Source organism: Haliaeetus albicilla, chromosome 20 (assembly GCF_947461875.1).
Source record: "Haliaeetus albicilla chromosome 20, bHalAlb1.1, whole genome shotgun sequence".
Lineage (NCBI taxonomy): Eukaryota > Metazoa > Chordata > Aves > Accipitriformes > Accipitridae > Haliaeetus > Haliaeetus albicilla.
The window spans coordinates 27,160,071-27,181,396 of record NC_091502.1 but is presented as its reverse complement, the minus strand read 5'-3'; the positions used below and the strand labels follow the sequence as shown (position 1 = coordinate 27,181,396).

At 64.4% G+C, this 21,326-nt stretch overlaps 1 protein-coding gene across 3 annotated transcripts in view; it reads left to right on the top strand.

The window, feature by feature from the left end:
- PDE2A (phosphodiesterase 2A) overlaps positions 1-17,098 on the top strand; it is a 54,509-nt gene extending 37,411 nt beyond the window's left edge. For 2 of the 3 annotated variants that reach the window (XM_069808703.1, XM_069808704.1), the window contains 29 exons: positions 3,105-3,194; positions 4,748-4,836; positions 4,966-5,075; positions 6,230-6,285; positions 6,371-6,430; positions 6,531-6,690; positions 6,785-6,837; positions 7,327-7,401; positions 7,563-7,604; positions 7,707-7,775; positions 7,937-8,067; positions 8,272-8,383; positions 8,479-8,518; positions 9,661-9,724; positions 9,831-9,909; positions 10,004-10,181; positions 10,348-10,460; positions 10,750-10,827; positions 11,043-11,165; positions 11,361-11,431; positions 11,553-11,675; positions 11,769-11,856; positions 11,964-12,011; positions 12,126-12,200; positions 12,370-12,469; positions 12,646-12,758; positions 13,053-13,091; positions 13,258-13,364; positions 13,561-17,098. In XM_069808703.1, the coding sequence (XP_069664804.1) occupies positions 3,105-3,194; positions 4,748-4,836; positions 4,966-5,075; positions 6,230-6,285; positions 6,371-6,430; positions 6,531-6,690; positions 6,785-6,837; positions 7,327-7,401; positions 7,563-7,604; positions 7,707-7,775; positions 7,937-8,067; positions 8,272-8,383; positions 8,479-8,518; positions 9,661-9,724; positions 9,831-9,909; positions 10,004-10,181; positions 10,348-10,460; positions 10,750-10,827; positions 11,043-11,165; positions 11,361-11,431; positions 11,553-11,675; positions 11,769-11,856; positions 11,964-12,011; positions 12,126-12,200; positions 12,370-12,469; positions 12,646-12,758; positions 13,053-13,091; positions 13,258-13,364; positions 13,561-13,783 (2,709 nt within the window). In that variant the 3' untranslated portion in view covers positions 13,784-17,098. Of the gene's footprint in view, positions 1-3,104; positions 3,195-4,747; positions 4,837-4,965; positions 5,076-6,229; positions 6,286-6,370; positions 6,431-6,530; positions 6,691-6,784; positions 6,838-7,326; positions 7,402-7,562; positions 7,605-7,706; positions 7,780-7,936; positions 8,068-8,271; positions 8,384-8,478; positions 8,519-9,660; positions 9,725-9,830; positions 9,910-10,003; positions 10,182-10,347; positions 10,461-10,749; positions 10,828-11,042; positions 11,166-11,360; positions 11,432-11,552; positions 11,676-11,768; positions 11,857-11,963; positions 12,012-12,125; positions 12,201-12,369; positions 12,470-12,645; positions 12,759-13,052; positions 13,092-13,257; positions 13,365-13,560 lie in introns of all 3 variants that reach the window. The other variant, XM_069808702.1, reaches the window with a different exon arrangement.
- The last annotated feature ends 4,228 nt before the right edge of the window (positions 17,099-21,326 follow it).

Below are 21,326 nucleotides of genomic sequence, written 5' to 3'. Positions count from 1 at the left end.
TCTCCCAGCTGCAGCCCCCAAACTGGGGTGGTGCTTGGCTGGGACCCGTGGGGCAGAGTGCCGGGAGCGAGATGTGGGGACCCCATCCCCTCGCTGCCAACCCCAGCGTCCCAGGGGTGGCGAAGCAAGCTTAGCTTGCCATGCAAGTGCCTGGCTATGGGAGGCTAATTAGGCCCTTAATTAGTTCCTTGGCAGGGATGCAACCTAGATCCCAGGCTGTGGAGAGCACACCAGTGCCCGCTGGCATTCGGGGGTGCTCCCTGCCCAGGCTGGGGATGCGGGGGGATGGATCCTGCCCTTCCATCCCGCAGCGGCAGGGGAAGGATGCAGCGGGTGCGTGCTGCCTGCGCGTTGCCTGCAGTGGGGATCCATCCATGGGAGCCAGAGCAGGGATAACCCCCTCCCCGTGTCCCCCTCTCCAGTTTGCGTGACGGCCCCAGGACGCTCGTCACCTCCGCGGCAAACGCAGGGACCCCGCACATCACCGCATCCCGCTGGAGGAGGGACCCCCTTCCCCATCAGGAAGGGAACCCATTCCTGGTGTGGCTCCAAGCTCTCCCGGCGCCCTGGGCGCCTGCAGGGACTCGCTGCTTCAGCTCCCAAGTGGGGTCATTAAATAAAAGCAAGAAACAGAGCTGACAGCGGGGCCCCAGCCGGGCTGAGCCTGCGGCGGGATCGTCCCAGCCCGAGGCCATTGGGAAATACTATTTATGGCAATAAATGGGATGCGGTTGGGATGGCGGCTCCGACCGCGCGCTGGCTCCCTGCCCGGCGCGGAGCAGGGCTGCATCCTGGCAGCAAAAGGGTGCAGAGCCCCGGCCGCTGCTCGGCAGCATCCCCAGGGCTGAGCAACGTGGGGCGAGGGGCGTCTGGAGGAGCTGGGCTGGGAGCGGGACGAGTGGGATGAGCGGGATGAGTGGGATGAGCGGGATGAGTGGGACAAGTGGGGTGAGCAAGACTAGTGGGACAAGTGGGACGAGCAGAACCAGTGGGATGAGTGAGTGGGATGAGCAGGATGAGTGGGATGAGCAGGGTGAGTGGGATGAGTGGGATGAGCAAAATGAGTGGGACAAGCCAGATGAATGGGATGAGTGCGATGAGCAGGATAAGCGGGACAAGTGGGATGAGTGGGACAGGCAGGATGAGTGGGATGAGCAAGACGAGTGGGATGAGCCAGACGAATGGGACGCGTGGGACGAGCAGCATAAGTGGGACAAGTGGGATGAGCGAAATGAGCAGGATGAGCAGGACGAGCAGGATGCCCTTCCCGGGCCAGCCCTGCTCCCCCCACCTCCTCCCCGCACAGCAAACACTCCCGCCTGGCTCTGCCGCTCTCTCTTCATCTTGGGGATGGTTTTTTTTAGCTCCTGCAGCTTTTTCCACCCCCTCTGGGGACGGACCCGGATTCCTGGCCCTATTAAAGCCATCACCCGCGTCCAGCTGCCACCTGTCCGTCCCCGCGCCGACTGTGCTGCCGGCATCTGATGCTCCGAACAGCCCCGGGTGTCCCGCTCGGGCTCTGCCCCATCTCCCCCCCCACGCACGACGGGGATGCTGAGTCGCGGCGGAGGGACCGGAGGGACAGAGGGACGGCAGGACGGACACCCGGCCGAGGCCTGGCTGTATTCTACAGTGCATGTGTCTCCAGTGTGAGTAAGCGACTGGAGATGCAGCCCTGTTGGAATAACAGCCAGCGCCGATGTCTTCAGCTGGAAGTGCCACCGGCGCCGCCGGCCACGCTCCCACCCGCCGTCCCTGTCCCGCCGCGGGGTCGTTAATCCTCAGACGAGCTTTCAGCACCCGCGAGTTGTTTTATCCGACTCCTCACCCCGTTTCTGTTCCCTGTCGGTGATTTATGGTGGTGCTGGCAGGGGAACAGCAGGAGTTTTGCTGTCTGCGGGGCTCCCTTTGGGTGTCTGGCAGGAGCCACGGCGGCCACGGCTGCTCCCCGGCACCCTCTGGCAAACCCAAGGGATGGGGGGAAGCAAAGGGGGGAGCGTGGTCCTTCCACCCCGTGCACCCTATGGGTGCCCCAGGGTGGCATGGGATGGGGGGGGGGGGATGGATCCGGGCTGGCCCCCTGTTTATTAATGCAAAGGAACCAGCACTGCCTCAAATATTTAAGGGCAGGGCAGCCACGTGCTGCCCTGCCTGCCCTGCCGGCACCGCAGGCAGGAGCTCAGCCGGTGCGTGAAAGATTGAAGAAGTCTGAGGACGAGGAAGGAAGCGGCAGCGCCTGGAGGGAGATGAGGTGTTGACGTGGCTAGTGTAGGTGTTGTCGTGGCTAGTGCAGGCATTGGCACAGCTAGTGCTGGGAGTGGCTTGCCTAGTGCAGGCATTGACATGGCTAATGCAGGTGTTCGCATGGCTAGTGCAGGCATTGACGTGGCCAGCACTGGGGGTGGCACGGCTAGTGCAGGCACTGACATGGCTAGTGCTGGCATTGGTGTGGCTAGTGCTGGGGGTGGCTTGGCTAGTCCAGGCATTGGTGTGGCTAGTCCAGGCATTGGTGTGGCTAGTGCAGACATTGGTGTGGCCAGCACTGGGGATAGTGTGGCTAGTGCAGGCATTGGCATAGCTAGTGCTGATGGTGGCATGCCTGGCACAGGCACTGGCATGGCATTGGCATGGCTGGTACAGAAACTGGTTTGGCTAATGCAGGCACCGATGTGGCTCCTGCAGCCTTCGGCGTGGCTAGTGCAGGGCTGTGTGTACCCAAGTGTGGCTTCAGGGCCACCATCCTGCAAACGGGGACACCCTCCCCGTGCCAACCCCACGGGGCCAGGTCTCCAGCCCAGTGCTCCCAGTATGCTGCCACGCTGAGCCCAGTGTACCCACCATGGGTGTCGCAGCCTCTCCCACTTTCTGGGGACCCCCCAGCTCCCCCGTGATGGCCGTTGACCAAAAAGGGACATTCTGGCCCCAAAAAGGAGCTAGCCAGGCTGGAGGTTGCTCCGGAGGGGTTGGCCGGTGCTCTGGGGGAAGGAGGACCTGTGCCATGGGGGTCTTGGGGACATGAGGGAGGGGGCCCGGTTCCCCGGTGCCCCTCACCGTGGCTTCAGGCCACCTTAACCCCCCCCTGCCCTGCTCTGCTCTCTCCCCAGGACGCCCTGCTGAGCCTGGGGGCCGTGCTCGACGTCTCCTGCCTGCGGGACGCCCTCCGCCATGCCCTCGTCTCCCTGCTGCCCAGAGTGGTAGGTGGGGGGTGGGAGGGGGGTAAGGGGCCAGATCCTGGGTCTCTGAGACATGCCCCCCCCCCCGCCCTGGGGCTGGGGGGAGCCCTGCGAGTGGTGGATTCTCTGCTGGCTGATACTGAGGTTGAGCCTGGGGTGGGGGGTCTCCTCCTTCCCGACCCATCTCAGCGTCCTCCCCCATACGGGCCACGTGTCGCTGGTCCCCTGGTTGCCATTTTAAGCATAAAATTGCTCATGGGTTGACTTTTGTGACTCTCAGTCCCCGGTCCTAAGTGGTCCCCCCAGTAGCGGGCAGGGAGCGGCACAGACCCTCCCCCAGGAGCTGCAGAGCCCCTAACCCTCTCGTGGCCCTGGGGTGCTGGTGGCCCTGGTGCCAGTGGTGGCCCCCGGGGTGCTGGTGGTGGCCCTGGGGTGCTGGTGACCTTGGTGCTCACGGTGGCCCTGGTACTGGTGGTGGGCAGGCGTCGTGCCAGCGCCGTAGCACGGGGAGCCACGGCCGTGGCCACGAGGCCAAGGACAGGGCTGGGGTCCGTGGGACCCCCGGAGCCGTCGGGCAGCGGGGCTGGGGCACCCTGGCCATGGGGGGGTCCAAAGGAGGGGGGGGAGTGTGCAAGTGCGAGTGTGCACGGGCAGGTGTGCATGCATGTGTGCGTGCAAGCACGTGTGCGGGTCTGTGCGCGTGTGTGCAGGTGAGCGTGCACGCCTGTGCACAACCGTGTGTGTGCAGGTTTCTATTCGTGTGTGTGTACATGAGTGTGTGAGTGAGCATGTGTGGGTGTGTACGTGTGTTTATGTACGTGTGTGGCTGTGTGTATTTATGTGTGGGTGTGCATGTGTGTTTATACATGTGTGGTATGTACATGTGTTTATGTACATGTGTGGGTGTGCACATGTGTCTACATACATGTGTGGGTGTGTACGTGTGTTTATGCACGTGTGGGTGTGTACATGTATTTACATACATGTGTGGGTGTGTATGTGTGTTTATGTGTGGTATCTACATGTGTTTATGTACATGTGCGGCTATGTACATGTGTTTACATACATGTGTGGGGGTGTCCATGTGTTTATGTACATGTGTTTTGTGTCCATGTGTTTAGGTACATGTGTAGGCATGTACATGTGTTTGCATACATGTGTGGGTGTGTACGTGTGTTTATGTGTGGGTATGTATGTGTGTTTATGCACATGTGCGGGTATGTACATGTGTTTATGTACACATGTGGGGGTGTATGTGTGGGTATGTACATGTGTTTATGTACATATGTGGGTGTGCATGTGTTTACATACATGTGTGGGTGTGTACGAGTGTTTATGCACATGTGCGGGTGTGCGCGTGTGTTTATGCCTGGGGTGTCGTGGCTCTTGCCCTGGGAAGGCCCCGCGCACCTGGGGAAACTGAGGCACACAGGGCCGCCCCGGCCGGTCCCTGCAGAGCCGGGCTGGGGGAAGCGGTGCGGGGGCAAGGGCCCACTGAGCCCGCGGTGGGATGGGGGCGAGGGTCCGGCGGGGGGTCCCCATCCCTCAGCACCGCCCGCTCTCCCACCCCCCAGGAGCACGTCTACATCTACCTGCTGGATGGGGAAACCCGGCTGATCTGCGACGACCCCCCCCACGAGCTGCCGCCCGAGGGAAAGCTCAGGTGAGCCCTGCGTGTGTGCGGGGGACGCGCGTGCCCACGCGTGCTGTGTGGGCCCTCCCCGAGTGTTGGGGTCCCGTCCCGTCCCCCCCCGCCCCGGGGCGGTGGCTCAGGGTGTCCCCATCCCTGCAGGGATGCGGTGCGGAGGCAGAAGCGGCTGGACTGTGGGGGGCTGCCCCCCGCCGAGCTCCCCGGCCGGCAGCTGGGCCCCCTCGCAGCACCCCTGGCCGCCGGCACGCAAGGTGGGGGCTGCGGGGAATGGGGGGGGCATATCGGTGGGGTGGCTGGGTGGGTGGGAGAATGGGGGGGTATCGGGGTGGATGGGTGGGTGGATGAGAAGATGGATGGGTGGGTGGATGGATGGATGGATGGGTGGATGGGTGGATGGATGAGTAGATGGATGGATGGATGGGTGGATGGATGGATGGATGGATGGGTGGGGAGATGGATGGATGGATGAGTAGATGGATGGATGGATGGGTGGGGAGATGGATGGATGGATGAGTAGATGGATGGATGGGGAGATGGATGGATGGATGAGTAGATGGATGGATGGATGGGTGGATGGATGGATGGATGGATGGATGGGGAGATGGATGGATGGATGAGTAGATGGATGGATGGATGGGTGGATGGATGGATGGGGAGATGGATGGATGGAAGAGTTGGTAGATGGGTGGGTGGATGGGTTGATGGGTGGATGGATGGGTTGATGGGTGGGAGAGTTGCTAGGTGGATGGGTGGGTGAATGTATGTATGGATAGACGGGAGACTTGGTGGGTGGATGAGCTGGTGTATGGGTGAGTAGATGGGCTGGCCAATCAGTAGGTGGGTGGGTGGGTGGGTGGATGGATGAGTGGGAGAGTTGGTAGGTGAGTAGGTAGATGGATGGGTGGGCATAGGGGTGGTTGGATGGATGGATGGATGGATAAATGGGTGGGTGGGTAGATTGATGGGTGGGTGCATAAATGGGTGCGTGAATTGATGGGTGGTTAGATGAGGAAGGATGGGACAAGATGGCATGCAGATGGGTGGATGGGTGCACATACAGGTGGATGGACCAGGATGGAGGCGTGAGGGACAGGTGGGCACTGGGACTGATGGGTGCCTGAGGGACAAGTAGGCATGGAGGTGGATGGATGGGTGGGTGGGTGAGTGGATGGATGGGTGGGTGGGTGCGTGGATGGATGGATGGGTGGGTGGATAGGTGGACAGATGGGTGGATGAGGAATGAGCCAGTGAAAGAGGGGCAGGTGCACAGACATGGATGGATGGGATGATGGGTGGGTGGGTGACACATGGGGACATGGCGGGGACATGCACCCTGAGGGCTCAGTGCCACAGCCCCGGGCTGCCCCCGGTGCCCACTCAGGACCGACCCTCTCTCGGCTTGCAGTGCTCATCATCCCACTGGTGGACAAGGACAGCGGGGCCGTGGTGTGTGTCATCCTGGTGAGTGCGGGGACGTGGGCAGGGCTCTGGGGGACAGGGACGGGGCCCCGACGCCTGGGTCCTCATGCCACAACCCCCCCTCCAGGTACACTGCGGCCAGCTGAGTGACTCTGACGAGCAGAACCTGCGTGCGCTGGAGAGACACGTGAGTGACCCTGGCTTGGCCGTGGGACCTGGCGCTTGGGGACCTGCCACCCCCTTCCCCAAGCCCCCCTGTCCCTTGTCCCTTACGCCCCTCCTTGCAGACCCTGGTGGCATACCGGCGCCTGCAAGCCCTGCAGAAGCTGCAGCCCTGGCCGCAGGTCAGCCTCTCCACCAGCTCTTCCCAGAACTCCCTGGCCAAGCCCGAGAAGGTGCCCGACAGCAGCTACAGCGACCTGGACTGCAAGATCCTGCAGCTCTGCGGTGAGGCTGGGGGGAGCACCGGGGAGGGGGCAGTGGGTGGACAGGGTGAAGTTGGGGTGCTGAGCCCCTCACGGCACTCTTGCCCCTTGTGCAGGTGAGCTGTACGACCTGGATGCTGCCTCGCTCCAGCTCAAGGTCATCAACTATGTGAGTAGTTGCCCCCCCCGGCCGCCCCTCGCCCTCAGCCCCAGGACATACTGGGGAGCCCTGTTTTATTTAAAAAGAAAAAAAAAAAAAAGAAAACCCCCTAAAACAAAGAAACATCTCAAACGTCAGCTACGCAGCCATCAGTAGTGATCAGAGTGAACAGCCTTGTAATAACTATCAATAGTGTCCAGAGTTAACAGTGCCACCCTAACCACAGAAATTGCAAAAGAGAATCTATGGGTCCCTCTCCTGCTCTCTAGTGTCCTGCACACAACCCTCAGCAGTGTCCAGAGTGAACAGCTTTGCCCTCACCATCAGTAGTCTCCAGAATGAACCTAATCAGCCACAGGGAAGAGGTTCTAGGGTGGCACCTGGCTCTGTGTGGCACGTACGGGTACCCTGGGCACAGGGAGGCAGAGGAGGGGCCGGCTTCTGCCGGGGGGGCTTGGGGCAGGCTGGGGTGCTGACCCCCACCCTCTGCCCCCCCAGCTGAAGCAGGAGACCCAGTCGCTCTGCTGCTGCCTCCTGCTCGTCTCTGAGGATAACCACCAGCTCTTCTGCCAGGTGGGTGCCACTGGGCCGGTCCCCCCACCCTGACCCCCCCTCCATGGGGTCAGTGGGTCCCATTGGGGTCAGTGGGTCCCATTGCACCCCCCAGGCACAGCTCCATGGGGCTCGGCCACCATCCCATGGCAGCTCACCCCCCTCCTACCCATCTCTTCCAGGTGGTGGGGGACCGGGTCCTGGAGGAGGAGATCAGCTTTTCGGTGAGCGGGGTGGGGGGGTGGCGAGGGGTGGGGTGGGGGTACGGAGCGCCGGCGAGGGGGGGCGGTGGGTCCCATGGGCTCACCCATCCCCTCCACCCACAGCTCACCTTCGGGCGCCTGGGGCAGGTGGTGGAGGACAAGAAGTCCATCACCTTGAAGGACATCAGCGAGGTGGGTCCCAGCAATCCTGCCCCGGCTCGGGGACTCTGCGTGCGTGTCCCCCCCGCTCCCTGCACCCGAGGACACGGTGTCCCCCTCGTCCGCAGTGTCCCCTGGGGTTTCCCGGGGCGGTTGGAGGTAAAATCCTGCCCCATCTCGCCTCCTTCCCGCAGGAAGAGCACAAGCAGCTGAGCAGCATGTTGGGCTGCCAGGTCACCTCCATGCTCTGCGTCCCCGTCATCAGCCGGGCCACCTCCCAGGTGGTGGCATTGGCCTGCGCCTTCAACAAGCTGAGCGGGGAGAGGTGAGCAGCAGGCTGGGCTCGGGGGGGACGGGGGGGGACACAGGATCCGACCCTCGCCCCTTCCCCTCTGCCCTGAGCTGCAGCTGCCTTTGGGGGCGGTGGAGCATCTCCATCCCGGGGGAAAGGGGGGGCCAGGCGTGGCGTGGGGACAGAGGGGGGACACACACAGAGGGGACCGAGGTGAGTCCGTTGTGTCCCCCCCAGCTACACGGAGGCGGACGAGCACAAGATCCAGCACTGCTTCTGCTACACCTCCACGGTGCTCACCAGCACGCTGGCCTTCCAGAAGGAGCAGAAACTCAAGTGTGAGTGCCAGGTGAGCGGGGGGGGGCCGCGTCACGCCGGGCACACGCGTGTCGCGTGTCCCATGTCACGCCGGTTACTGACGGCGTCCCCTCTGTGTCCCCCCAGGCCCTGCTGCAGGTGGCAAAGAACCTCTTCACGCATTTGGGTAGGTGCACGCTGCAGGGAGCACCCACGGTGCGGGTGGCGGACGGACCCCCCCCGCACAGCCCCGGGGGACCTGGGGGGACCTCGTCCCCTGAGCTGCCAGCACTGCCTCTGCTTGCACGGAGCCTTGCTGGCACTGGTGCTGCACGGCTGCAGGCACACACATTGCGTGAGCACGGAGCGCTGCGTGCCTGTGGAAACGTGCATGCACACGCACACTGCTGCACGCACACGCAGAGCTGCACACACACGTACTGATGCACACACATGTGCTGCTGCAGGCACGCGCTGCTTCACACGTGTACGTCCTGCTGCATGCACACATGCACTGCTGCACACACACACGGGCCGCTACACACACCCCCTGCTGCACGCACACATGCACTGCTGCACACGCACACATGCCGCTGCATGCATACATGCACTGTTGCACACACACTGCTTCAGGCACGCATGCACTGCTGCACACACAGTGCCACACACACACACTCTGCTGCACGCACACACACATTGCTGCATGTACACGCTGTTACACACACCGCTGCATGCACACATGCACTGATGCACGTGCACACACGTTGCTGCACACACACACATTGCTGCATGCACACATGCACGCTGCTGTGCACACACACACACTGCCACACACACACACAGTGCCGCGCACACACGTCACTGCATGCATGCACACTGCTGCAGGCAAACCTGCGTTGCCACAGGCAAACCCACGCTGCTGCGCACACACATGCACCGCTGCAGAGACACGCTGTTGCATGCACACACGCACTGCTGCACACCCACATCCCCTGCACCGCTGCACGCACCCCTGCACCGCTGCAGTTCACGCTACACACGAGGACCCCGCTGCACTGCATACTCTGTGACGCTGTGACACTTGCACAGTGTACACACACGTGCATGCACGTGTGCACAAGCACATGCACACGCTCTGTGCGGACCCCGCTCCTCTGTGCTCCCCAGGCCTTTCTGCTGTGCCCCTGCAGTGGGGGGAGGCTGGCACAGCCCACCCTCGGTGCACCCTCAGCTGAGACCCCCCCCTTTCATTGCATGAGTGGGGAGATGAGGTGGGCGTCAGCTGCCTGGCTGGGGGCTCCCTGACACTCTCCCCCCCCACTCCCGCAGATGACGTCTCCGTCCTGCTCCAGGAGATCATCACGGAGGCCCGAAACCTCAGCAACGCGGAGATGTGAGTGAGCCCTGGCGTGGGGGGGACGACACCAGGGAGGGGGGCGCCGGGTGGGGGGAGCCGGGACCCCCGCGGGTGCGAGCTTCGGCGTCGGCGTCCCTTGCAGATGCTCCGTGTTCCTGCTGGACCGGCTCAGCCACGAGCTGGTGGCCAAGGTGTTTGATGGCGGCGTGGTGGATGACGAGGTGAGCGCGGGGAGAAGAGGATGGAGTTTTTTTTGGGGGGGGAGCGTCTTGGGGTCCTGCCGCTGACCCCCCACCCCCAACTCCCTACCCACAGAGCTACGAGATCCGCATCCCGGCGGACCAGGGCATCGCCGGGCATGTGGCCACCACCGGCAAGATCCTCAACATCAAGGACGCGTACTCCCACCCGCTCTTCTACCGGGGGGTGGACGACAGCACCGGCTTCCGCACCAGGAACATCCTCTGCTTCCCCATCAAGAACGAGAACCAGGGTGAGGGGGGGCCCACGGGGTTTGGGGGGCACAGTGCTATCCCCCTGCACCCCAGTACGGTGCCGGCACCCGGCACATGGGCATGTCATCGTCCCCCAGCACGTGGGCACGATTCAGTCCCCAGTCCGTGGGCCTGATCCTGCCCCTGTCCCCCCTCTGCTCCCAGAGGTCATCGGGGTGGCAGAGCTGGTCAACAAGATCAACGGCCCCTGGTTCAGCAAATTTGACGAGGACCTGGCCACCGCCTTCTCCATCTACTGCGGCATCAGCATCGCCCACGTATGTGCCCGAGGGGGGGTCCCTAACCCGGGGAGGGGGGCGAGGTGACCCCCACTGCTCTGCCCTAGAGCTGGCCACAGCGCAGAGGGACGGGGCTGGGGGGACGCGTGTGTGTGGTCTCCGTTCCTTGGGGACGAGCGGTGGTGGCGATGGGATGGGATGGGATGGGATGGGATGGGGAGGGCACACACGGGGAGCAGGGACGTGTTGGGGGGGCCGGGGTGGGCTGGCGGGTGCAGGGGGGTGCTGCCCACCCCCAGCGCTCCTGTACCCACCTCCCACCCCGCAGTCGCTGCTGTACAAGAAGGTGAACGAGGCGCAGTACCGCAGCCACCTGGCCAACGAGATGATGATGTACCACATGAAGGTGAGGTGGCACGGGGACGGATGGGGACAAGGATTGGGGACACGAGCTGGGACCCCTGCTGCCAGCGTGGTGCCCCCGCACTCCACCCCGAGGTGGTGGCACGGGGTGGGGGGCAGTGATACCCCAGGGCTTTCTGCTCTTGCTGGGGCTAATGTGGCCAAGGGGACAGCTTGGGGACACCTTGGGGACCCGGTCACCAGCAATGGCTCCCGCAGGTGTCGGACGATGAGTACACCAAGCTGCTGAGCGAGGGCATCCAGCCCGTGTCGACCATCGACCCCAACTTCGCCAGCTTCACCTACACGCCGCGCTCGCTGCCCGAGGATGACACCTCCATGGTGAGGGCCATGGGGACGGTCCCCAACTGCCACCGTCCCCTCGGTCAGGTCACCTACCCCAACCCTGGGGGGCTGGGCTGGGGGGATGCAGCTGCATCCCCAAGCATCACCCTGCCTGCCAGGCAGGGGTGGCATGGGGAGGGGGACCCTGCTGGCCGTTGTCACCCCCTGCCACCCACCGTGTCCCCTCCGCAGGCCATCCTGAGCATGCTGCAGGACATGAACTTCATCAACAACTACAAGATGGATCGCCAGACCCTCACCAGGTGGGTCCCCATCCCTGTCCCTGTCCCCATGCCCACCTGTGGGACCCCTGGGCAAGCGGGGGGTCCCTGGGAGGGGACAACAAAGACCCCCTGTCCTCACAGCCCTGCCTCCCCCTGCCAGGTTCTGCCTGATGGTGAAGAAGGGCTACCGTGACCCCCCCTACCACAACTGGATGCATGCCTTCTCCGTCTCCCACTTCTGCTACCTGCTCTACAAGAACCTGGAGCTCATCAACTACCTGGAGTAAGGCCAGGCGCCATCCCCGTCCCCTGGCCCGGCCGGGGTGCTCCCTGCCCTCCCGCCTGCCTCAGTTTCCCTCCTTTCCCCCCCGCCCAGAGACATCGAGATCTTTGCCCTCTTCATCTCCTGCATGTGCCACGACCTGGACCACAGAGGCACCAATAACTCCTTCCAGGTGGCCTCGGTGAGCCGAGCCCAGCGCTGGGACGTGCACGGGCTGGGGGGATGGGGACAGAGTTGGGGGGATCTTCACCCCCCCAGCTCCGTGACTCCGACTGCTCTGCCTTGCAGAAATCAGTCCTGGCCGCGCTGTACAGCTCAGAGGGCTCCGTCATGGAGGTAAGGTGTGTCCCCCCCCAAACCTCCCCCTGCCCAGCTCCCCAGGGCTCTGGCTGTGTGGCAGCATCCTTGCCCGCACCCTGCCTGCTCCCACGGCCCCGGCTTCTCCCGCAGAGGCATCACTTCGCCCAAGCCATCGCCATCCTCAACAGCCAGGGCTGCAACATCTTTGACCACTTCTCCCGCAAGGTGAGCCCCCCAGCCTTGGCATCTCTCCCACGCCACCCCCCCTGCGCGGGCTGAGCCCCCTCATCCCTCTGGACGCCCAGCTCCCCATCCCTGGATCCGGCCCTTGGGATGCAGGGGCTGGCAGGGAGCACGGAGCTGATCGCACCAGCTATCTTGCCTGGCCCTGCAGGACTACCAGCGCATGCTGGACCTCATGAGGGACATCATCTTGGCCACCGACCTGGCCCACCACCTGCGCATCTTCAAGGACCTCCAGAAGATGGCAGAAGGTGAAGCTCCTGGGCTTGGGATGGGGGCTGTGATGGGAATTCATCCTACCAAGGCTGGGAGGTGGCACGGCAGGTCCTGCCTGTCCCCAAAGTCCTTGTGCAGGGGGTTCTGGGGGCCATGGGGCTCCTTCCTGAGCCCCCCTACCCCAACCCCTGCCCCGTTCCCTGCCCGGCAGTGGGCTACGACCCCAAGAACAAGCAGCACCGCAGCCTGCTGCTCTGCCTGCTCATGACCTCCTGCGACCTCTCCGACCAGACCAAGGGCTGGAAGACCACCAGGAAGATCGCGGTGAGTGCCTGACCCCCTGCATGCCACCCCCCACCACTCCCCAGGGGCACCCACACATCCCCAGGCGCCGGGGACCAGCCTGGTCCTCGCAGTGGCATCATGCCCCATGGAGGGGGTCCCTCCATGCAGGGACCCCTGGACCACCCAGCAGTCCCCTGTGCCGGGAGCGTGTCCCTGCCCAACGCAGAACCGTTCCCCTGCAGCCGTGGAGAGGGGTCTGGAGGGCAGGCGGGGTTGGGGGGTCACCCCAGGCATGCACCTCCCCCCGCCTTGCTGACAGCCTGTCCCTTGCAGGAGCTGATCTACAAGGAGTTCTTCTCCCAGGGTGACCTGGTAGGTAGCACCAGGGCTTGGTGCAGGGTTGGGCTTGGCCAATGCTCTTGGCAAGCACCAAGGGGGCTCGGATGAGGTGAGGGGGGGTGGACAGGGAGGTTGTGGCCAGGAATGGGGAGGGGATGGCTACCGGCATTGATCCCCCCTGGCCTCACCATCGCTGCAGGAGAAGGCCATGGGCAACCGCCCGCTGGAGATGATGGACCGGGAGAAAGCCTACATCCCCGAGCTGCAGATCAGCTTCATGGAGCACATCGCCATGCCCATCTACAAGTGAGCTGGCACCAGGGTGGGGGGGCCCTCTACTGTCACTGCCCACCCCTTGCCATGCCAGAATGGGATGTGGGGGTGCTGGGCGGGAGGTCTTCCAGATGTTAGGGGGGTTTCCAAGCAGTGGGGATGGGGGAAGCGGGGTTCCACCCAGCTAAGGGGGTGCAACCCCATGCTGATGGGGTGCCCCCCCACGCAGGTTGCTGCAGGACCTCTTCCCCAAGGCGGCGGAGCTCTACGAGAGGGTGGCCAGCAACCGGGAGCAGTGGACGAAGGTCTCCCACAAATTCACCATCCGGGGTTTGCCCAGTAACAACTCCCTGGACTTTCTGGATGAGGAATACGACCCACAGGCCCCCGACCCCCAGTTCAATGGCTGCCTGGAGCCCGAGGGGGCGCAGCCCGAGGCGGGGGCTGAGTGAGGGGGGGTGACTGGGGGGGGCTGCGGCCGGGGCTGGGGGCCAGGAGCATCCCCAACCCTGGTTCTCCAGCCCATGGGGAGGAGGTTTGGGGGGGGACATCAGTGACACCGGACCACCGTGGGAAGGTCTGTGTGCTGCCAGCACCCACTGCCGGTCCTTCCCCACCACTGGGTGACTGTTCCCTCCCTCTGGGGCAGGTAGTCAGGTGTCCCCTCCACCCGGTGGTCCCTGGACTCCTCTTTGCTGGGACTCTGCCTGGCGGCCACCGTGGGGCTGGGGGATGGATGTGCTTTAAACTGCCTTAAGGCTGCAGGTCCTGTGCCCACGGGGTGACAATAGGGATGAGGGGTCCTCGGTGGAAGCACCCCCAGAGAGGTCGTCCCTCTGAAATGGGGCTGGGGGTCTGTGGGGGTCTGTGGAACAGAGGGGGACGGCGTGGGGCAGGATGATGAGGGGGAGTGGGAGTGCTGGTGGGGTGGGCTGCAGGGTGCGGGGGGGGGGTTCCCTGTGGGCCCCAGAGTGGGCTATGAGGCTGTGGGAGGGGGGCTGGGAGGTCTGAGGACAGAGGAGTCAGGATCAGGCCCACAGAAGGAGGCTGGCTCTCGCTGGAGGAGGGAAGAGGCACCCGGAGTGGGATGGCCATGGGGATGCTCTGACCGCATCCCCTGCTGGGTCCTGCCAGACCAGCCCCCACCATGCTGGAGAACTGGCTCCTGCCTCTTCCCAGCAGCTGCTGAGCATCCCTTGGCTAAAAGCCCCCCTCCGGGGACCCCTGGACCCACTCACCCATGGAAGGACTCATGTCCCTTGCCCAGCTCGGTCCCACGCAGCCACATCCCCTGCAAGGGCTACAAGCGTGCCAAGGCTGTGGGGGCTCCTGCTCCCGGTTTGCACGCACGAGGGGGGCTGTGCTCCCATAGAGACACCGCAGGGGGTCTGGTCCCCGCCGTGTCCCCACCACGTGGGTGTTTCTCTGGCTCGGCACTGTGGTGCCCACCCGGGAGCCTTCTCTCTGCAAGCGGCTGCACTGGGGACCAACATATCCGTGAGCATCCCCAGCTCGCAGCGGCTTCCCAACTCCTGCCATACTGACCACCGTGCATGGACCCTGCTGGCGTCTCATGGTCCCTCTGGTCCTGCAGACCACCACGCGTGGATCCTGATGGTCTCCTGTGGTCCCTCCCGTCCTGTTGACTGCCATGTATGGACCCTGCCAGTGCCCATGGCCCCTCTGATCCTGCAGGCCACCATGCATGGACCTTGATGGTCTCTGGGGTCCTTCTGGTCCCATCAATTGCCATGCATGCACTCTGCCATCCTCCTGTGGTCCTTCTGGTCCCACTGACTGCCGTGCATGGATGGTGATGGTCTCCTGCTGTCCCTCTGGTCTTACAGACCACCATGCATGGACCCTGATGGTCTCTTGCGGTCCTTCTGGTCCCATCGACTGCCATGCATGCACCCTGCCATCCTCCTGTGGTCCTTCTGATCCCACTGACTGCTGCGCATGGACCTTACCATCCTCCCATGGTCCCTCTGGTCCTACAGACTGCCATGCATGGACAGTGATGGCCTCCTGTGGTCCCTCTGCTCCTACTTAGCACCATGCATGGATCCTGCTGGCCTCCTGTGGTTCCTCTGGCCATGCACGGACCCTGCTGGTCTCCCACCATCCCTCCTGCCCCGCTGACGGCCGCGCATGGACCCTGCCATCCTCCTGTGGTCCCTCTGGTCCTACTGACCACCAGGCATGGACCCTGCCAGCCTCCCCATGGTCCCTCCAGTCCCACAACCCAACACGTGTGGACCCCGTCAGCCGCGGGGGCTCTGCTCAACCAGCCCCACAGGGTCCCTGCAGCTGTGGACGACCCAGGTCTTTGTCACCCCAACCAAAGCCACCCGAAACACCCACGAGCAGGGGAACCAGGGCAGGGCGAGCCACGGTGAGCAGCTCTCCTTGCCAGGGTTGAGTCAAAGGGGAGGATGGGGCTGAGGGTGGATGCTGAGCCCCGAGGGGTTGGGGTGCGCTGGGCCCCCCCCGGCTGCATCATCCAGCTTGTGGGAGCTGGTGGGTTCACAACCACAGCAGGGGAAGGCGACGGAAGCGGTGCGGTGAAATCCTGGTGCTGCCAGGGTCGGTCCCACGGGAGTTGGTCCCACCAGGGTCAAGGGCGGTCAAGGGCAGCCCGGGTGCAGCCACGGGGCCGTTTGCCGCGCCATCCCCGCTCCTCTGCAGCATCCCACGGCACCGTCCCCGCGCCCGAGTCCCGGCGGTGCTGCGGCGGGTCCCCGCGGTGCAGCGATGCTCCCGGTGCGACGGCTCCTTCCCGGATTTGGGCTGCGGGGCGGCCGCTCCTCTCGTCGTCTCGTCTGTAAGCAACGCCTCGCCTGTTTTCTCGGGGTACCCGGAGCGCGTGTGTCTGCGGGAGCAACAGGAGACTCCCAAAGCCGAGCTGCTCCCCGGGGACAAAGTGAACTGAATTCCTTTTGCCTTACCTACTCGGAGATGCCTTTAGCGAGATGCTTTGCCCAAACCCCGGTAGGACCTGCCCGGTGACCACGTCTGGCTGCTGGCCCATGGCTTCGCCTATGAGACCCCCTCAAGCCCTTCTGCCCCCTCCCCATGCCGCTGTGCAAGGACATGGGGCTGGGGGGGGGCAGAGACGGTCCCAGAAGGCAGCAAACCCCCAAACTGCAAGAGGAGGAAGGCGGCTCCATCCTTGGCGTGATGCCGGCACGGCCGCACCGCCAATGTGCTGGTGGGCACAACCATTCCCAGCCTGGTGCCAGTCTGGGGGTGCCTGGCGATGCCGGGGTCTCGCCATCCTAAGCTGGTGCCAATGGGGGAAGGGGGGTCCTGCACTGGGGTGTTACATCCTGGGTACCACGCCGTGGAGGAGGGCACGCAGGGATGCCCGTTTCCCAGCTGTATCCCACTTTTCCAGCCCCCGCCGCTGGTGCGCGTAGGTGGTCAATGCTTTCCTGGCTCCTGCCCCTGTACATAACCCTATGGATACTGGGGAGCGCGGCCGGCACCCAGCCCGGCTCACCCATGAGTGTGCACGGGCGTGCGCGGCGTGCAAAACCTCCTCCGGCTTTTCTGTCCTCCCCTCTCGTGGCGCTGGTTGTTTTGGGCTCCAACAGAGCCTGAGGAGGAGACAACTCTTCTCTGTCTTCTCCTTTTTCTTCTCCTCCTTCTCCTTCTTATCCTCCTTCTTCCTCTTCTTCTTCTTCCTCTTCTTATCCTTCTCCTCCTTCTTTATTATTATTTTTTTTTGTGGGTTTTGATTTTCCTAAATAAATTTCATACGTCGATCTCCCCGCGGCGGGTCGGTGGGTGCCTCGTGTCAGGGGTCCCAGGGGATGCTCCGGAGCAGGAGCGGGGGTGTCCTCGAGGATGTGCAGCGGCACCAGGGAGGGACAGCTTGTGTTTGGGGATGAACCCGAGTGCGTGAGCTGTGCGAGGCGTGCAAGGTGCGCGCAGCGGGCGACACTGTGGGCAGTGCTGGTGTGGGGACAGCATGGTTTGAGGGTGCATGCAGGGGTTCCTTGCAAGGTGGCCCCCCCCCCCCCCGGCATGCTCCAGACCCCTCGGATGCTCCAGTCCCCCGGTGATGCTCCGATATCCTGGGATGGTCCAGACCCCTGGGATGCTCTGATCCCTCGGGATGATCCGAGCCTCCTGGGATGCACCAACCCCTCAGGATACTCTGACCCTCTGGGATGCTCCAGACCTCCAGGATGCTCTGCCCTGCCCCAGGATGCTCCAGCTCCCCTGACACTGGGTCAGGATCCAGCCCCAGCTGGGACACCTCTGTATCCAGCCTGGTCCTGGGCTGTGCCAGGATGCGATGGGGCGAGAGGACCCTGCCAGGACAGGATTCCCAGCCCCCCCCCTCCCCCAGCATCCCACTGGCACTGGGATCCCCCATCCTTCAGCCAGGAGGGCAGGATCCGGCCCAGCCAGGACCCAGCACCCATGGCCGGCCGTGGGTCACGCTGCCGTTTGCAGTGCATGCACCCCGAGTCACCCCTGGGCACTTACCCCCAGTGCATGGGGCTGCGGGGGTGCAGGATCTGACCCTGGGCTGCTCCTCTGGATCCCGCAGCCGTCCCTGCGTGGGACCCCCCCGAGCAGAGCTCGGCTCTGCCCATCACCATCACATCAGGGCTGTGGTTCAGCCGGCCCGCTAACGAGCACTTTATTACCTGGGATCAAAGCAGCGCTTTCATTCCGGCCCGATCTGATGGCTTCATCCCGGGCAGCGGCATTTAATGCCAGAGAAATCCCCGGATGCTTCACTGCTGGCATGCGCCAGCGCTGTGTGAGCTGCCAAAATTGGGGTGAAAAACTGCAAAACCTGTCAAGTGTCCCCCATTCCACTCCTGGCCACGGTTAAACCTGGCAGCAGAGCCGAGAGCTCTGGGATTTAGTCCTGGGATTAAATCTTTAATGCTGAGCAAGTCCCGGAGCAGGGCTTGGGGTGTGCCAGGGGACACCAGCAGCATTTGGGGTCCCCAGCCGGGACCAGCCCCCTCCTCCCTCTGACACCGATGGCTCCGTGCCCTCGGTGATGTCCCTTCGCCTTCCTGAGTGCACTTGGGGTGCCAGGGCCACCCATCTTGCCCCTCACCCCGGCCTCGGGGCTGTCCCCTTGTGTGTCTCAGCCATCGCTTTCTGTCTGTCCTTCCAACCCTGTCCAGTTGTCACCACCCCGTCCCTGCTGCCTGGGGGGGGCCTCAGGAGGGTGCTGGGGTGGGTGGCCGTGCCCCACGCAGCATCGTCCTCACGGGGCGCAGGTATCCCCTGGGTGGGGTGCAGGTATCCTGGAGATTTGGGTCACCCTCAGCCTGTCCCTGTCCCCCCCCCAAGCACCCACCCCGGGAGCGGGGGACCTTCTGTCCCTTCTCGCTGTGTCAGGGCTCCGGGGGTCGCATCCTGCCCCTGGGCCTTGCCCGTGCTGTCCCTTGCACCCTGCAGAAGACCCGGGGCAGCCCCAGACCCCCCCCAAATGTCTCTGTCCCTCCACCCTGGCACAGTGGGTCCCCGTGGGTCTGCCCATGGGGGGTTGTGTGTGTGGGGGGGGGTGTCAGGGCTGCGCCCAGCTGTGGGGCTCAGCCCTCGGTCCTCTCCTACTGCCCCACAGAGGCCGGGGGAGCGGGATTTGGACTGTGCGCCGTGGGGACGCAACTGGGAGCCCCTCTTGGTCACAGGTGGGGGAGTCTGGGGGGACACCCGGCTCCTGGTGCTGCCTTGGGGGGGTGCTGAGCGGGGCTCAGCGCTCCAGCAACAGCCTAGCCCTGAGGTGCTGCGCACCCATGGGACCCACTGGATTGCACCCCCCAGCACCGACCAGCACCCCACCGCCAGGCCCCCGTGCCCACCCCGGTCTCCCCCGAGGTGCAGGCAGGGCGGGGGGTGTTGGCGGGGGTGTTGGGGGGGGCCCGACCCCTGGGGTGCTGCAGGCAGGGCCCCCCCCGCTGCCCGCCCCGCAGGCCTCGGGGGTGCGAAGCCGCAGGCAAAAAGGGCCACGCCACACCGGGGGTGGGGGGTCCTGCCTGTCCCTGCCCGCTTCTGCCTGCTCCTGCCCGTCCCTGCCTGTACCTGCCTCCTCCTGCGTCCCTGCCTCCTCCTCCTCCTGCCTGTCCCTGCCCATCCTTGCCTCCTCCTGCCTGTCCCTGCCCATCCTTGCCTCCCTCCTGCCTGTCCCTGCCTGCTCCTGCCCGTCCCTACCCCTACCCCTACCCGTCCCTGCCTCCTCCTCCTCCTGCCCGCCCCTCCAAGGCCCAGGCCCCGCCCCCACGCTGGGTGGGCGGTGGGTGGGTTTGGGCGCGCCCGTGGGAATGAACGGCGTCCCATTCCCACGGCGGCTCTGATTGGTTGCTCTGTTGCAGGAGGCGGGCGAGTGGGGGGAGGCAGCCAATCAGAAAGGGAGGGGAGGGCCTGCCGGCAGGCAGGGCTGAACGTCATTGGTGGAGGGGAGGGAAATGGGGGTGTGCCCTGTCCCCGCCCGGCACCGAGGGGGCAGCGGGCAAGGGCCGGGCGCGGGAGGACGTCGCCGTGTCCCCGTCCGTGTCCCCAGCTATGTCTCCCTGTCCCCGTGGCTGTGTCCCCGTCTGTGTCCCGTGTTCCCATGTCCCCATGTGTGTCCCACGTTCCCGTGTCCCCACGTATGGCCCCGCATATGTCCCGAGTCCCCATGTCCCCATCTATGTCCCCATGTCCCCATCTATGTTCCCTTGTCCCCATCTATGTCCCCATGTCCCCATCTATGTTCCCATGTCCCCATCTATGTTCCCATGTCTCCGTCTTCATGTCCCCATGTCCCTACATTCCCATGTCCCTGTCTATGTCCCCATGTCCCCATGTATGTCCCCATGTATGTGCCCATGTCCCCATGTCCCCATGTATGTCCCCATGTCCCCATCTTTGTCCCCATGTTCCCATGTTCCCATGTCCCCATGTTCCCATGTCCCCATGTATGTCCCCATGTCCCCATCTTTGTCCCCATGTCCCCATGTATGTTCCCATGTTCCCATGTCCCCATGTATGTCCCCATGTCCCCATCTTTGTCCCCATGTTCCCATGTCCCTATGTCCCCATGTATGTCCCCATGTCCCCATGTTCCTAGCTATGTGTCCATGTCCCCATGTCCCTGTGTCTCCATGTCCCCACGTATGTCCCCGTGTCCTCACGTCCCTACATTCCCATGTCCCCATGTACGTCCCACGTCCCCATGTCCGCGTGTCCCCATCTATGTCCCCGTGTCCCCACGTACGTCCCCATGTATGTCGCCATGTCCCCACGCGTGTCCCCTGTCCCCAGCGGGAGAAGGCAGGTCCTGCTGCCAGCGGGGTGACTGTCCCCAGTGTCCCGAGGGCGCCCGCTGGCCGCCCACCCGGGGCTCGGTGACCCCGTGGGAGCCCTCGCCCGGGTCCCCCCCCACAACGGGAGGAGGAGGGGGAGCGGACGTGGGGGTGGGCACACCTGGGTGTGCGTGTGGGTGTGGGTGTGGGTGTGTGGGTGTGCACGTGGGGGGCGGTGTGTGTGCACTGGGGGTATGTGTGAGCCCATGGGTGTGTGTGTGCACACGGGCGCGTGTGTGCACATGGGGGATGTGTGCGCGCACACGGTGCGTGTGTGCGCGCACACGGAGGCGCACACGCACAAAAGGGCCGCGGGGTGCGCGCGCGCGCGCGTGTGTGTGCAAGCACCTCCCCCCGTGTGTGTGCACACACCGGCGCGGGGGGGGACGACACACGCGTGCACAGGTGCACCTGCGCGCGTGTGCGCGCGTGCGGGGGGGGGCGGGGGGCAGCGCACACCTCCCTCCCTCTGCGCGTGCACACACTGGGGTGCGCGTGGGTGCGCGCACCTGTGCGTGATCGCGCGCGCGCGCGCGCGCGCCCCGCTGCAGGCGGGGCAGCCCCTCCCTCCGCCTTGTGCCTGTGCGGGCACGGGGGGGCGCACCTCCCCCTCTGTACCCGCGCGCGCACATTTCACCCCCCCCCCAACCCCCCCGTGTCCGTGTCCGTGTGTGCG